We start from the raw sequence: 12,058 nt of genomic DNA, 5'->3' as shown, positions 1-12,058 counted from the left end.
CTGACTGTCCTATACTTTACTTGTTACTGGGTTACCTAAAAACTCTTTAAGCATACAAGGAGGGATCCAAAGAAAACCGGAATTATTTTTTTGGAGGGTGGGTCCCTTGCAGTACAGGCTTTGTCCACAAGGCAAGTGTACCCTTGGCATCAGTGTACCAGCTAGTATTGTTGTGAGAGGCTGCGTTTGGTTTTGGTGAATTTTTTTTTTTTTTGGAAGATTCTTTCGATGTGTTTGCCCATTTCGTGATGGGTGATTTATAAGCCACCCTGCCCACACAGCACTGAGTGTGCAACAAGTTTTGACCAAAACGGCATGACCCCTATGCCGTTCCCTATTCACCTGATCTCACCCCAAGTGACTTTTTTTGTTTGTGTCTCCGATGAAAAAAGTCCTCAAATGGAAATGTTTGCTGATATAGAAGAGGTAAAGCAAAAAATGGCAGAAGCACTAAAAGTCATCAAATTTGATGAGTTCAAAAACTGTCCTGAGCAATGGGAAAAGTGTCTTGAAGGGAGATAACTATTGCATCAAAGGGAGAGTACTTTGAAGGTGACTGAAGTTTAAACATGTAAGAATAGATACACAATTTTTTGTAAATAAATTCTGTTTTGGAGAGTCTCCCCTCGTATAATCATGTGTTGATTCACTATTTCTATTAGAGAGGAATTAGAGATGCCTTACCAACCTAGAGACTAGCCAAGTAAAAGGTTTTTTTTCTATAAAATTTTTAAAAACTGGGTTATAAGATAGGCACAAAGCAAAGAATGGGAGGGCTTGAGGAAGAAACACCAGGTGGGAATTTCCCAGGCCTCTCCCCAGCAACCACATTTAGGCAGAGGAGATTAGATGTTCCCAGCTTTAGGGCATGGCCCCGGTTTTCAGTAAAGTTCTCATTTTATTTTATTTTTTTTGAGTTGGAGTCTCACTCTGTCGCCTAGACTGGAGTGCAGTGGCCGCTCGTGGCCACCGCAGCCTTGACCTGCTGGGCTCCGGCGATCCTTCCGCCTCAGCCTTCCAAGTAGCTGGAACTACAGGCGCCTACTACCACGCCCGGCTAATTTTTGATTTATTGTAGAGATGAGGTCTCGCCAAGCTGCCCAGGCGGGTCTCGAACCCGCAGGCTCAGGCAATCTACTTACCTCAGCCTACCAAAGCGGGGGATTATAGGCTGAGCCACCGAGCCCGGCTAAGTTCTCATTTTAAATTATTGGCTAAAGTTTACTGAAAAGCAAACCCATCACAGAATGAGGTGATGGGAAGAGTGACAGGGACAAAAGTCGCACTCTCAACCTGAATATCTGTGGAGTCAGGGAATGGTGGAGAACCCCATTCAGCACGCACTGGCATCAACTTTTCAATAATAATAATAATAAAAGGTAAAACTTCAGGTGTGTCAAATATTGCCAATTAAGAGCTAAGCGTTGTGGCTCATGTCTATTTTCCCAGCACTATGGAAGGCCAGGGTGATAGAATTGCTTGAGTCCAGGAGTTCAAGACCAACCTAGGCAACTTAGTGAGACCTCATCTCTACAAAAAAACCTGAAAACAATTAGCCAGGCTTTGTGGTATGTACCTGTAGTCCCAGCTACTTGGATGGCTGAAGTGGAAGGATCACTTGAGCCCAGGAGGTCGAGGCTGCAGACACAGTAAGACCCCAACTCAAAATAAATAAAACAAAAATTGCTAATTAAGATCTTGCATATATTAAACTTAGAATCTGGGCCTCCACAATTCACCATGCCAGTGATGTGTGTGCAAACATGTGCTTGGATGAGCTAGAAAAACACCTACTAGTCTTACTCAAATGAGAAAGGCAGAACCTCAGACACGTTTCTCTCAGGCTGTTCTGAAAACAGCATAAACGAAGGCTCATCGTGAGTGCTGTGTTAGCTCCCAGGGTGATTCCACAATAGGGAAAGAGAGAGAAGCAGAAGGCAGTGAGGTTAGGAAGAAGAAAGGGACAGATATATTACTCGGAGATACTTATTCAAGTGTTGCTTTCTCTAAGAACTTATTACTCTCTTACATGATCAATGAGCCCAAATCTTCCATCAAATAGTGCTGGAACAACTGGGTATCCATCCAAACAAAAGTAACTTGAGGTTGATCACAGGTCTACACATAACAACTAAAACAATAAAACAGAGAGCGTCAAGGGGCAGTCACATGGCCGGGAAGGCCCATGTCGGGCTCTGGATTGAGACAGCTGAGGACCAAACGCAAACCTGGACTCCCTTCTGGATACATGGGAAGCATGCCTTCTGCAGAGGTGATCAAAGAAATCAATGCCCACAAAGCACTTCATATAGTCTGTGCTCAACAAATGTTAGCTATTGTCATTATTTTCTTGTAAATCACTTTATAAGAAGGTAACTTGTCAGCCTGACTTACTTGTAGTGATCCGGAGTCACAGGAAGGATGTGAGACGAAGGCAAGGTCACTGAAGACAACAAGAAAAATATCTACAATGTGGACCTTGCGCCTGATAGAACAGTGACCTTTAAGAATAAACTGATTGTCCAAGATTAAGGAGTGGGTTTAACTATACTTCTTTTGTAATACTTGCCTGTAATTGGACCATTTTCAGTTTATTTTGCTATCCCTAGTTTGCTTTTTGCATTCTTGGTGTCCCAGGTTAATTAGCCTAGGCATCAATCAAATTAACCATCACAACTCCTAAGATATGTATTAGCCAAAAAAGTTTTCCTAAATCCTGCAGACCTTGAGATCTCCTTCTTTCAGAGTCAAGAAAGGGACTGGAGGCACAAGCTCAGTGATTCTATAAGCAAACAACAAATGCAGAATGTGCAACATCCCACAGAGCAGATAACAAATGACTCTTTATCAGGACTAGGATAATGAAGAGACCTGAAATGTTGGATTGAAAGAGATCCAGTATGTCCAACAAATGTGAGGTATGGGCCGGGCTGAATCCTGATTTGGACAATCTTAGGTACATTTTGAGGACAACTGGAGAAACTAGAAAGTGAGGAATAAGATAAAGATAGGAAAAACACTTATGGACACAAAAAGGGAGTTAGGATTAACTTTTAAAATATGATGAACAGCCGGGCTTGGTGGCTCAGCCTGTAATCCTGTGCCTTTGGGAGGCTGAGGTGAGTGGATTGCCTGAGCCCGCGGGCTCGAGACCCGCTTGGGCAGTGAGACCTCATCTCTACAATAAATCAAAAAAAAAAAAATTCAGCCGGGCATGGTAGCGCATGCCTGTAATTCCGGCTACTTGGAGGGCTGAGGTGGAAGGATTGCCGGAGTCCAGCAGGTCGAGGCCGCGGTGGCCAGGAGCAGCCACTGCACTACAGTCTGGGCAACAGAGTGAGACTCCAACTCAAAAAAAAAAAAAAAAGATGAACAACATAGCCTCATTTGGTAAAAGTGCACGTGCACACACACAAATATCTGGAAGGATAAATAATAAGGAATTAACAGCACTAATTTTTAGAAGTTCAGTATACAGTGTTTTCTTTTTTCTTTTTTTTTGAGTCAAAGTTTCACTCTGTCGCCAAGGCTGGAGTGTAGTGGCATGCTCACACCCACCACAACCTGCTGGGCTCAGGCAATCCTTCTGCCTCAGCCTTCCAAGTAGCTGGAACGACAGGTGCGCACCAATATGCCCAGCAAATTTTTTGATTTATAGTAGAGACAAGGTCTTACCATACTGTTCAGGCTGGTCTTGAACCCCTGGGCTCAGGCAATCCTCTTGTCTCGGCCTCCCAAAGTGCTGGGATTACAGGCTTGAGCCACCATACCCGGCCTATGTTTTCTTTTTTGTTTATATTTTTTCTTAGATGCACATATGTTGATTTTATAATAATAGCAGATCGTTTTTAATTCAAAAAACACCCAATTCTAAAGTCACAAAGAGGTAAAATATGTGTGGGGGGGATGGCAGGTCTGATCAACAAAACTGGGTTTTTCTGATAAAGTTGAGTGGTGCTCACTGTCATCCAGCCATGGTATTACGTGTGGGGACACACACATGGATGCATGTATATGCATGCATGCACACTCTGGAGTGAGGTCCCAGGGAGACAGGAAACACTTTTAAAATAGTGTGGTCAGTTCTGCCCACCGTGCCACTCAGTGTGTGTGCCTCCTGCCAGGATTCTCCACATGAGGTCCATTAACTTCTAGAAGATCCATAGACTTTGAGGTCAGAGGTCAAGTTTACACCAGAACAATAAGGAATACGTCCAAAAATTGTTGAGAATCACAGTTCTCAACATACCAGGTATGTTGCTTTTTAATAGGGAGATTTAAAAAATGCTTTCAATATTAAAAGATCTATGGAAGGAATGAGGTGGTAGTGAGACCGGTACTCAGACTCCTGCTCCTAGGGTAGGCCCTCACTTTCTAGTGGCTTCTGGGAGCACAGAATACATAAGATCTCAAATTCAGAATAACATATTTTTTTTTTTAGTTGGGTTCTCACTTTGTTGCCCAGGCTGGAGTTCAGTGGCATGATCATCACAATCATGGCTCACTGCAGCCTTGACCTCCTGGGCTCAGGCAATCCTTCCACTTCAGCATCTCTAGTAGCTGGGACTACAGGTGCATGCCACCATGCCTGGCAATTTTTTGTAGAGATAAGGTCTTGCTATGTTGCCCAGGCTGATCTTGAAATCCTGGACTCAAGCGATCCATCCATCTTGGCCTCCCAAAGTGCTGGGATTTCAGGTGTGAGCTACCACTCCCAGCTCAGAATACATTTCTTACCAGACCCAAAAGCCCCCAGACACTTCCATGAGCTGGGACAGATAGGAAGTAACAGTGCCTCAGATTCCAACCCCAAAATACACTGGGACTCTTTCCCCTGTCTAATCTCAGTTCTCAGCCTTCCTCAGAAAATCAGAGTGGAGTAGACTAGAGAGCCCTGGTTTGATGGGCTACACTAACTACCCAGACAGCAAGATACCAGGAACCTGGAAAACTGCATGGAAGGAATAAGCCAATTCAAGGGCAGGTGAGGAACAGGACTCTTGCTTATCTTTGCAAGTTTCAGGACTAATTTTTGAGTAGCAGGCTGCAACCTTGGCAATGACAGGAATTCGATAAATAAACTACAGAAGACAATGGGCGCCATATGTCTCTTGTTAGAAATGGATTTCAAGGGACCTTGATCAATAGACTAGGATAGCAAAAGCAAAAGGAAGTCTGGGCTGCTGTCTGTAACAAACAGTTGTCTTACTAAAACCAACTTCGGTCAGACTCCAGGCAATGCAAAGTGTTTTAAAGGAGCAGTCTGTTACTTTTAAAAAGTCACAGGTGGATTGAACTTTCACCCACCCATAAATTGGGTTCAAAGCCTACGTCCTTTGTTAGAGAGGAGTGCTGGCATCTTAGCTCTGGCTGAAAGAAGTGCCCTCTCAGCAGGACAGGTCAGGCAGCATGCCTGGCAGGGGAGGCTGTATGTGTCACCAAGGGTGGATCCAGTGCTACAGATGGTTGGGGTGGGGGTGGGGCAAGACAAAACAAGAAGCTCAGCATTGATTAGAGTATGCCACTCATGCTGCTGCACATCCGGAAGTGGTGAATCAAGTCAGCAGGTTGTACTTATTGGAATATGCATTTACTTTGAAATTTCTTAAAGCTAAGTGTGTCTTATCAGGTATCACCCATAGTCCTATGCAGATTTTCCCCACTAGGATAACTGGGAGCTATTTGAATGTCCATTGTATGGAGTCCTAGGAAATAGAAAATACTGCAGTTGTCATGTTCTTAGAAAATATGAAGAAGTGAGGTGGGAAATAAAGGTGACCATCTTCACCTGCCTAGCAAGAATGGCTGGGCAGATAAGAGTGGTAAAGGTATTTTGCAAAAACATAAAATAAAAATAGACCTTATCCCTGCTAAATTGGAAAAGAGGCAAAGCATTGCTAAAGAATTTAAGAGTGTTTCTTGTTTTTTTGTTTTTTTGTTTTTTTGAGACGGGTTTTTCCCAGGCTGGAGTGCAATGGCCAATCAGAGCTCACTGTAACCTCAAACTCCTAGGCTGAAGAGATCCTCCTGCCTTAGCCTTCTGAGTAGCTGGTACTACAGGCATGTGCCACCATGCCCAACTAATTTTTAATTTTTTTGTAGAGATGGGGTAGGAGGTGTTCCCATGTTGCCCAGGCTGATCTTAAACTCCTGGTCTCAAGCAATCCTCCCTCCTTGGCCTACCAAAGTGCTAGGATTACAAGCATTAGCTCTGTGCCCAGTCAAGAGTGTTTGTTGGACGTGAGTATGAGAGAACCTAAGTGTGACTGACTAAACTGAAACACTGAAAACACCAAGTATTCGATTAAGAGAGAGTGAAGAAAGCTTCCAAGAAGCCAGATTTTAGGAGTCTGGAAAGCTATTTGGGATTTCTTATTGTTTTGAGTTCAAATATAATAGAGCTCCTGTGCTGGGTTACCTTCATGCTGACCAGGAGGTGGGAAAACTCAACCCAGGAAGAAGGGCAGGATTGACTGGCAGTAGTTCAGAGCCTGGCCACTGTTGTTCTCCCAGCCCCAAACACAATACAAGTTCTAGTCACTCTCACAGGGCACCGGGTACACAACCAGATGGCTGATGGATCCTGATTCCTGAAATGCTCTCAGGCCTCACAGGAAGACCCTTCAAGGGCTTTACTTCTTTGCTATGATGTACTCTAAAGACTTCTCCATGCTTTCTCTAGCATTTACACAGAGCCCAGGAGACCAGAGGGGAAGTTTCTTTGGTGACATTTCAGGAATTCAAGCCACATACATACCTCATCTCCATGCATATTTGCCACGTATTTGAACTCTGGAATCCCAATTCTGTGTTCCTTTGGAAACCGTCCCACAACAAGAACCCACAGGTTTCTGCCTTTACAGGAAAGAAAAAGATAGAAAATCAGTTGTCTTTTAAAATGACAAATGAACCCTGAGATAGGAAACAAGCCACGCTGCTCCTCCCACCTGATTAACGTTTCATGGTGACTTTAGTTCCTTGGACTAACATTTCCGTGCTTAAAACGTTCTTTGTTTATTGTCAGAATTTAAAGAAACCCTTTCAATTTAGCACAAATGTTTCACTTATTACTTTATAATATGATTTTTAAACACTGAAGACTTGTTAGACTATGTAGATCTTATTCTTCCAAAATGTGCATAGACTTTGCTCTGCAATCCTAGAGCCTCTCAGAAGTGACCTTGCTAACTCACACAAAGTTACATTATACTTGATGGTTGACTGGGAGGATGTTGTAATTTTCAGCCAAGGAAAGTGAAACAAGCAATACTAGCAATAAAATGAACTCAGAAGGGAGATTATTTTTAAAGTAAGAAATCCCTAGCCAGGCACGGTGGCTTATGCCTGTAATCCCATAACTTTGGGAGTTGGAGGCGAGAGAACTGCCTGAGCAACGTGGTGAGACTTCATCTCTACAATAAATAAAAAAATTAGCCTGTCGTGGTAGTGCGTGCCTATACTTCCAGCTACTTGGAAGGCTGATGTGGAAGGATCACCTGAGCCCAGCAGGTTGAGGCTGTGGTGGCCGTGAGTGTGCCACTGCACTCTAGCCTGGACGATAGAGTGAGCCTCTGACTCAAAAAAATAAAAATAAAATAAATAAATCAATCCTGGATTTTGTATTTAAATGCTGATGTGACATTGCCCCTCTGTAGCATCCTTGATGTGTGTGAGTCCCGTCTGGTAAACTGGGAACCACAACCCACCCTAATAATGCCAAGGAAGGCTTCTAAGTCCCAGCTCTGCCAAAGTATGATTTGTACAAGGAAGGAATTTGCTTTGTGTAGACATTACAGGTACTACTCTGGTTCACGTAATCTCAATACCCCGTCATGTGATCCACTGAGATGAATTATTAACCAAATTTTACAAAGGAAAAAAAAAAACTGATCTTCAAAAATATTATGTTAAGTCTTGGCCCCAAAGCCAAGAATTGAACCCTATTATGTTAGACTTCAATTCTAGTGTTCCACTAACAAAATCTGTCTCTCAAGAAGCTTAGTTTCCTAACCAGTAAAAATGTCCCTTTCAATTCTAAAATTGCCTGGCATTTTTAATACAGTTTAGAGATTGGGGTATGTTCAATATCTATTATGTATATACAAAGTTTAAATATCTGTGATAATTAAGCCTATGTGAAATTTAATAACCCAGAAAAGAAATTAAACAGCAACTAGCTGGCCAACCTTGGACAGATTTTGGCAGTATTTCAGATTTAGTCCTTTAAATCAGGGGTTCATCAGATGAGGAAACTAAACACTGAATACACATGGGTATAAGGATGGGAACAACAGACACTGGGATTCCTAGAGGGGGACGGAGGGAGGAGGGTAAGGGTTGAAGACCACCCATTGGGTACCGTGCCCATCACCTGGGTGACTGGCTCAAGAGAAGCCCAAGCCTCACCAGCACGCAATATACTCATGCAACAAACCTATACCCCTTGAATTCAAAATAAAATAATTAAAATGAAATGAAATTAAAATGTAAATAACTAAATTCAGTAACTGCAAGAATTCTCAGAAAATACCCACAAAGTGCAGCTTATCTGGTGCCCCTCATTCAGTGCAGAATTCTCATTCATTCATTCACATATCTATGTATGGAATACGACTATATCCAGATATTGAACCTGGATCAGACTGTACAAATAAGTCACATACTCTATGCCCAGTGAACTTCTGATCTTGTGAAGAATGACAATACACAAACACATAATCACACTACAGTGTGACATGTCATAGGCATTCGTGTAGGGGACTGTTGTAGGTGTAGAATAAAATAAAAAATGTGTAGTTGTTTTTTTTCCCAAGGAGGGGGATCATGTAAGGCTTTACAGGTGTAGGTTTTACAGATGATGCTTCCAAGCAGGATTCTAAAGACTGATTCCAAGTTTGCCTTGTGGACAAATACACTCCGTCTGGTGACTCCACACTAGAAGCATGTGACTAACCAGAACCCCTCCCCCCATTCCCAGTGTTATCAATTCCTTGTCATCTGTAATGTCACTTCCAAGTTAACATTCTCATGTGAAAGAAGGAACTTTTCATGAGCCAGCTGTTCAACCTGGCTTTTTAGGTTTGCTTCTGGGGAATTCTTTTCTGTAACTGTCAGTGCTTTTAAGACTAGAATAATCACAGATTTATATCGAGTATGGTCTAGTCCCCTCACAGGCAAGGAGAAGATTCAGTATCACTTCAACATGGCATTTATCAGTAGTCATTTCTAACTCTGCATCTGCAACAGCTGGCCTGTTACATAACAGGAAGTGTAAGACAACAAAAATCCCACTTGATATGGATACCCAATATTATTCAGTTTAAGGAAAGAGGGAAATCACACTGATAAAATCTAAGTGAAGAAATACTTTGGTGGGTAACTCAATCTCAATGTTAGCACGACTGGCCCCTAAGTGAACTGCAAGATGAGACTCTTACCTTGAACGACCTTAATGGCAGTCTGAGAATGAAAGCCAACCAATGGACCTCAGGAATACACACAATCCCTTTGGAATGACAAGCCTCTTGGAGGATTTTAACCACCCTCTTCAACTAACACTGGCTATCTCTGGCCTAGACCAGAGTAAATGTGCAAAGGACAAACTATTTACTTTTCACAACTTGACTGCCAAAGTAAAAGTAATTTAAATAAGATTTTTTTCAAGGTTGGAAAGACTACCTTTATTCCCCCAAATTCATGCTATAACAGGTGTGCTGAAGAGTTCTGAAGTGTTAGCTTCTTCATTACAAAGTAAACAAACTTTGGATTCCGGATATTTCAGTACAGAAAGTCCTCTGTATATGAACAAATTCCATTCTGAGAGTGTATTCATATGTCCAATTTGCTCATAAGTACAGCATTAGCCTAGGTACCCAACTAACATAATTGGCTACATAGTACCAGCTATATCACCACTGCTTTTACGCTAGCTTCTAGACAACCTGGGCTTGAAATAAAGATACTGTACTACTGTACTCCATACAGTACTGTAAAGAACACAAAAGCACAGCCACTTTTAGAGGATGCACACATGTGACAATGTATGCCAGACATGTGAACTAACGTGATTGGACATGTGAACACATGCTCATGTCTTTGAATGTTTACAACTTGAAGGTTTGTATGTAGGGGACTTACTGTATCTATATTCAGTAACTCATTCAGAATTTGACACAAATCCTAAGGCTGTGACATAGGTGCCCAACTGGGTTTACTTGGAGAACCAGAAAGAGTTTTACAATTTAGAAGAATTCACTGAGATCTATAAGACAAGAAAGTACACAAGGGCTTCAATGTACTCTAGGGAGTTTAGAAGAAAGTAGAAGGAGAAGCTTGGGAAATCTAGTGGAGCTCCAGCAGGTAGAAATGGGTGAGGTGTCTGTCCCACATAAGAGTCACCTGGGAGCCAGGCTCGGTGGCTCAGCCTGTAATCCTTCGCCTTTGAGAGGCTGAGGTGAGTGGATTGCCTGAGCCCACGGGTTCGAGACCCGCCTGGGCAGTGAGACCTCATCTCTACAATAAATCAAAAAATCAGCCGGGTGTGGTAGCGCATGCCTGTAATTCTGGCTACTTGGAAGGCTGAGGCGGAAGGATCGCTGGAGCCCTGCAGGCGAGGCTGTGGTGGCCAGGAGCAGCCACTGCACTCTAGTCTGGGCAACAGAGTGAGACTCCAACTCAAAAAAAAAAAAAAAGAGTCACCTGGGATCCTTGTAAAAATGCCAATTCCTGAGCCTTGGCCTCTATCTCCTCAGTCAAACTCTGGGGATAAAAGTCTGAAATCCCCATTTAACAAGTTCCTTTGGTGACTGTGAGGCTCATTAAAGTTTGGAAGTTGCTGAGTTGAGGTAGGAAATGTCCACAGACTTGGGAGGTAGTGATCCTTAGGTAAAACCATCTCATTTTACATATAATCCATGAACATGTTTCTATATTAAGAAGTATACTTTTATTACACACTTTTATTAATATTTTATTATATAAATGCACTACCATTTATTTCAACTGATTCTCTAATGTTAGGTGTTCAATAAATAATGTTATGTATATATTTCAACCCATTCTCTATTGTTAGGTGTTTGATAAATAATATTGTGTAAACTACAGCATGTTCACTAAAATTATGTACAGAATTTATAACATTCCAAATACTTTATAGGCTGGGTACAGTAGCTCATGCCTATAATCCCAGCACTCTGGGAAGCGGAGGCAGGAGAATCGCTGGAGCCCAGGAGTTGGAGACCAGCCTGGGCAACATAGAAAAACCTCGTTTCTACAAAAAAATTAGCAGGGTGTGGTGGTGGTGGTGAGTGCCTCCCAGCTACTTGAGAGGCTGAGGCAGAAAGATCTCTTGAACCCAGGAGGTCAAGGCTGTGGTGAGCCATGATCGTGCCACTGCACTCCAGCCTGGGTGACAGAATGAGACTCTGATTCAAAACAAAACAAAAACCCCCAAAACTTTATAATGTGAAAAAAGTCAGAATGCAAAATTTTATAATTACAACCATATAATACAGGCTGTTGATTAAAAATAGATAGCTCCATTGAGCATAAAGCCTTAAATAGTGGATGAGGCTGTTGAAAACACGGTGGCTCAGCCTGTAATCCCAGCACTTTGGAAGGCTGAGATGAGTGGATTACCTGAGCCCGTGGGTTAGAGACCAGCCTAGGCAACTTAGCAAGACCTCATCTCTACAATAAATAAAAAATTAGTTGGGCATGGTAACGCATGCCTGTAGTTCTGGCTACTTGGAAGGCTGAGGCAGAAGGATCACCGGAGCCTAGCAGGTCGACGCTGGGGTGGCCACGAACGTGCCACTGCACTCCAAGCCTGGGCGACAGAATGAGACTTCAACTCAAAAAAAAAAAAAAAAAAAAAGAGTTGAAAACTGCACACTAGGCTGGGCTCGGTGGCTCAGCCTGTAATCCCAGTACTTTGGGAGGCCGAGGTGAGTGGAATGCCTGAGCCCGCGGGTTCGAGACCCACCTGGCCAGCTTGACTAGACCTCATCTCTACAATAAATAAAAAATTAGCCGGGTGTGGTAGCGCGTGCCTGTAGTT

At 42.7% G+C, this 12,058-nt stretch overlaps 1 protein-coding gene across 1 annotated transcript in view; it reads right to left on the bottom strand.

Annotated features, from left to right (window-relative positions):
* The window catches only part of CPM (carboxypeptidase M), a 79,032-nt gene that overhangs the window by 19,770 nt on the left and 47,204 nt on the right, over positions 1-12,058 (bottom strand). Inside the window, exon 2 of the mRNA XM_008066629.2 lies at positions 6,758-6,855. Coding sequence (XP_008064820.1) covers positions 6,758-6,855 — 98 coding nt within the window. The remainder of the gene's footprint in view (positions 1-6,757; positions 6,856-12,058) is intronic.

Source organism: Carlito syrichta, unplaced genomic scaffold (genome assembly GCF_000164805.1).
Source record: "Carlito syrichta isolate Samal-C Ts95f unplaced genomic scaffold, Tarsius_syrichta-2.0.1 Scaffold309041, whole genome shotgun sequence".
In the NCBI taxonomy this organism is placed as follows: Eukaryota; Metazoa; Chordata; class Mammalia; order Primates; family Tarsiidae; genus Carlito; species Carlito syrichta.
The sequence above is the reverse complement of the archived record's forward strand: the minus strand, read 5'-3'. Positions and strand labels throughout refer to the sequence as shown.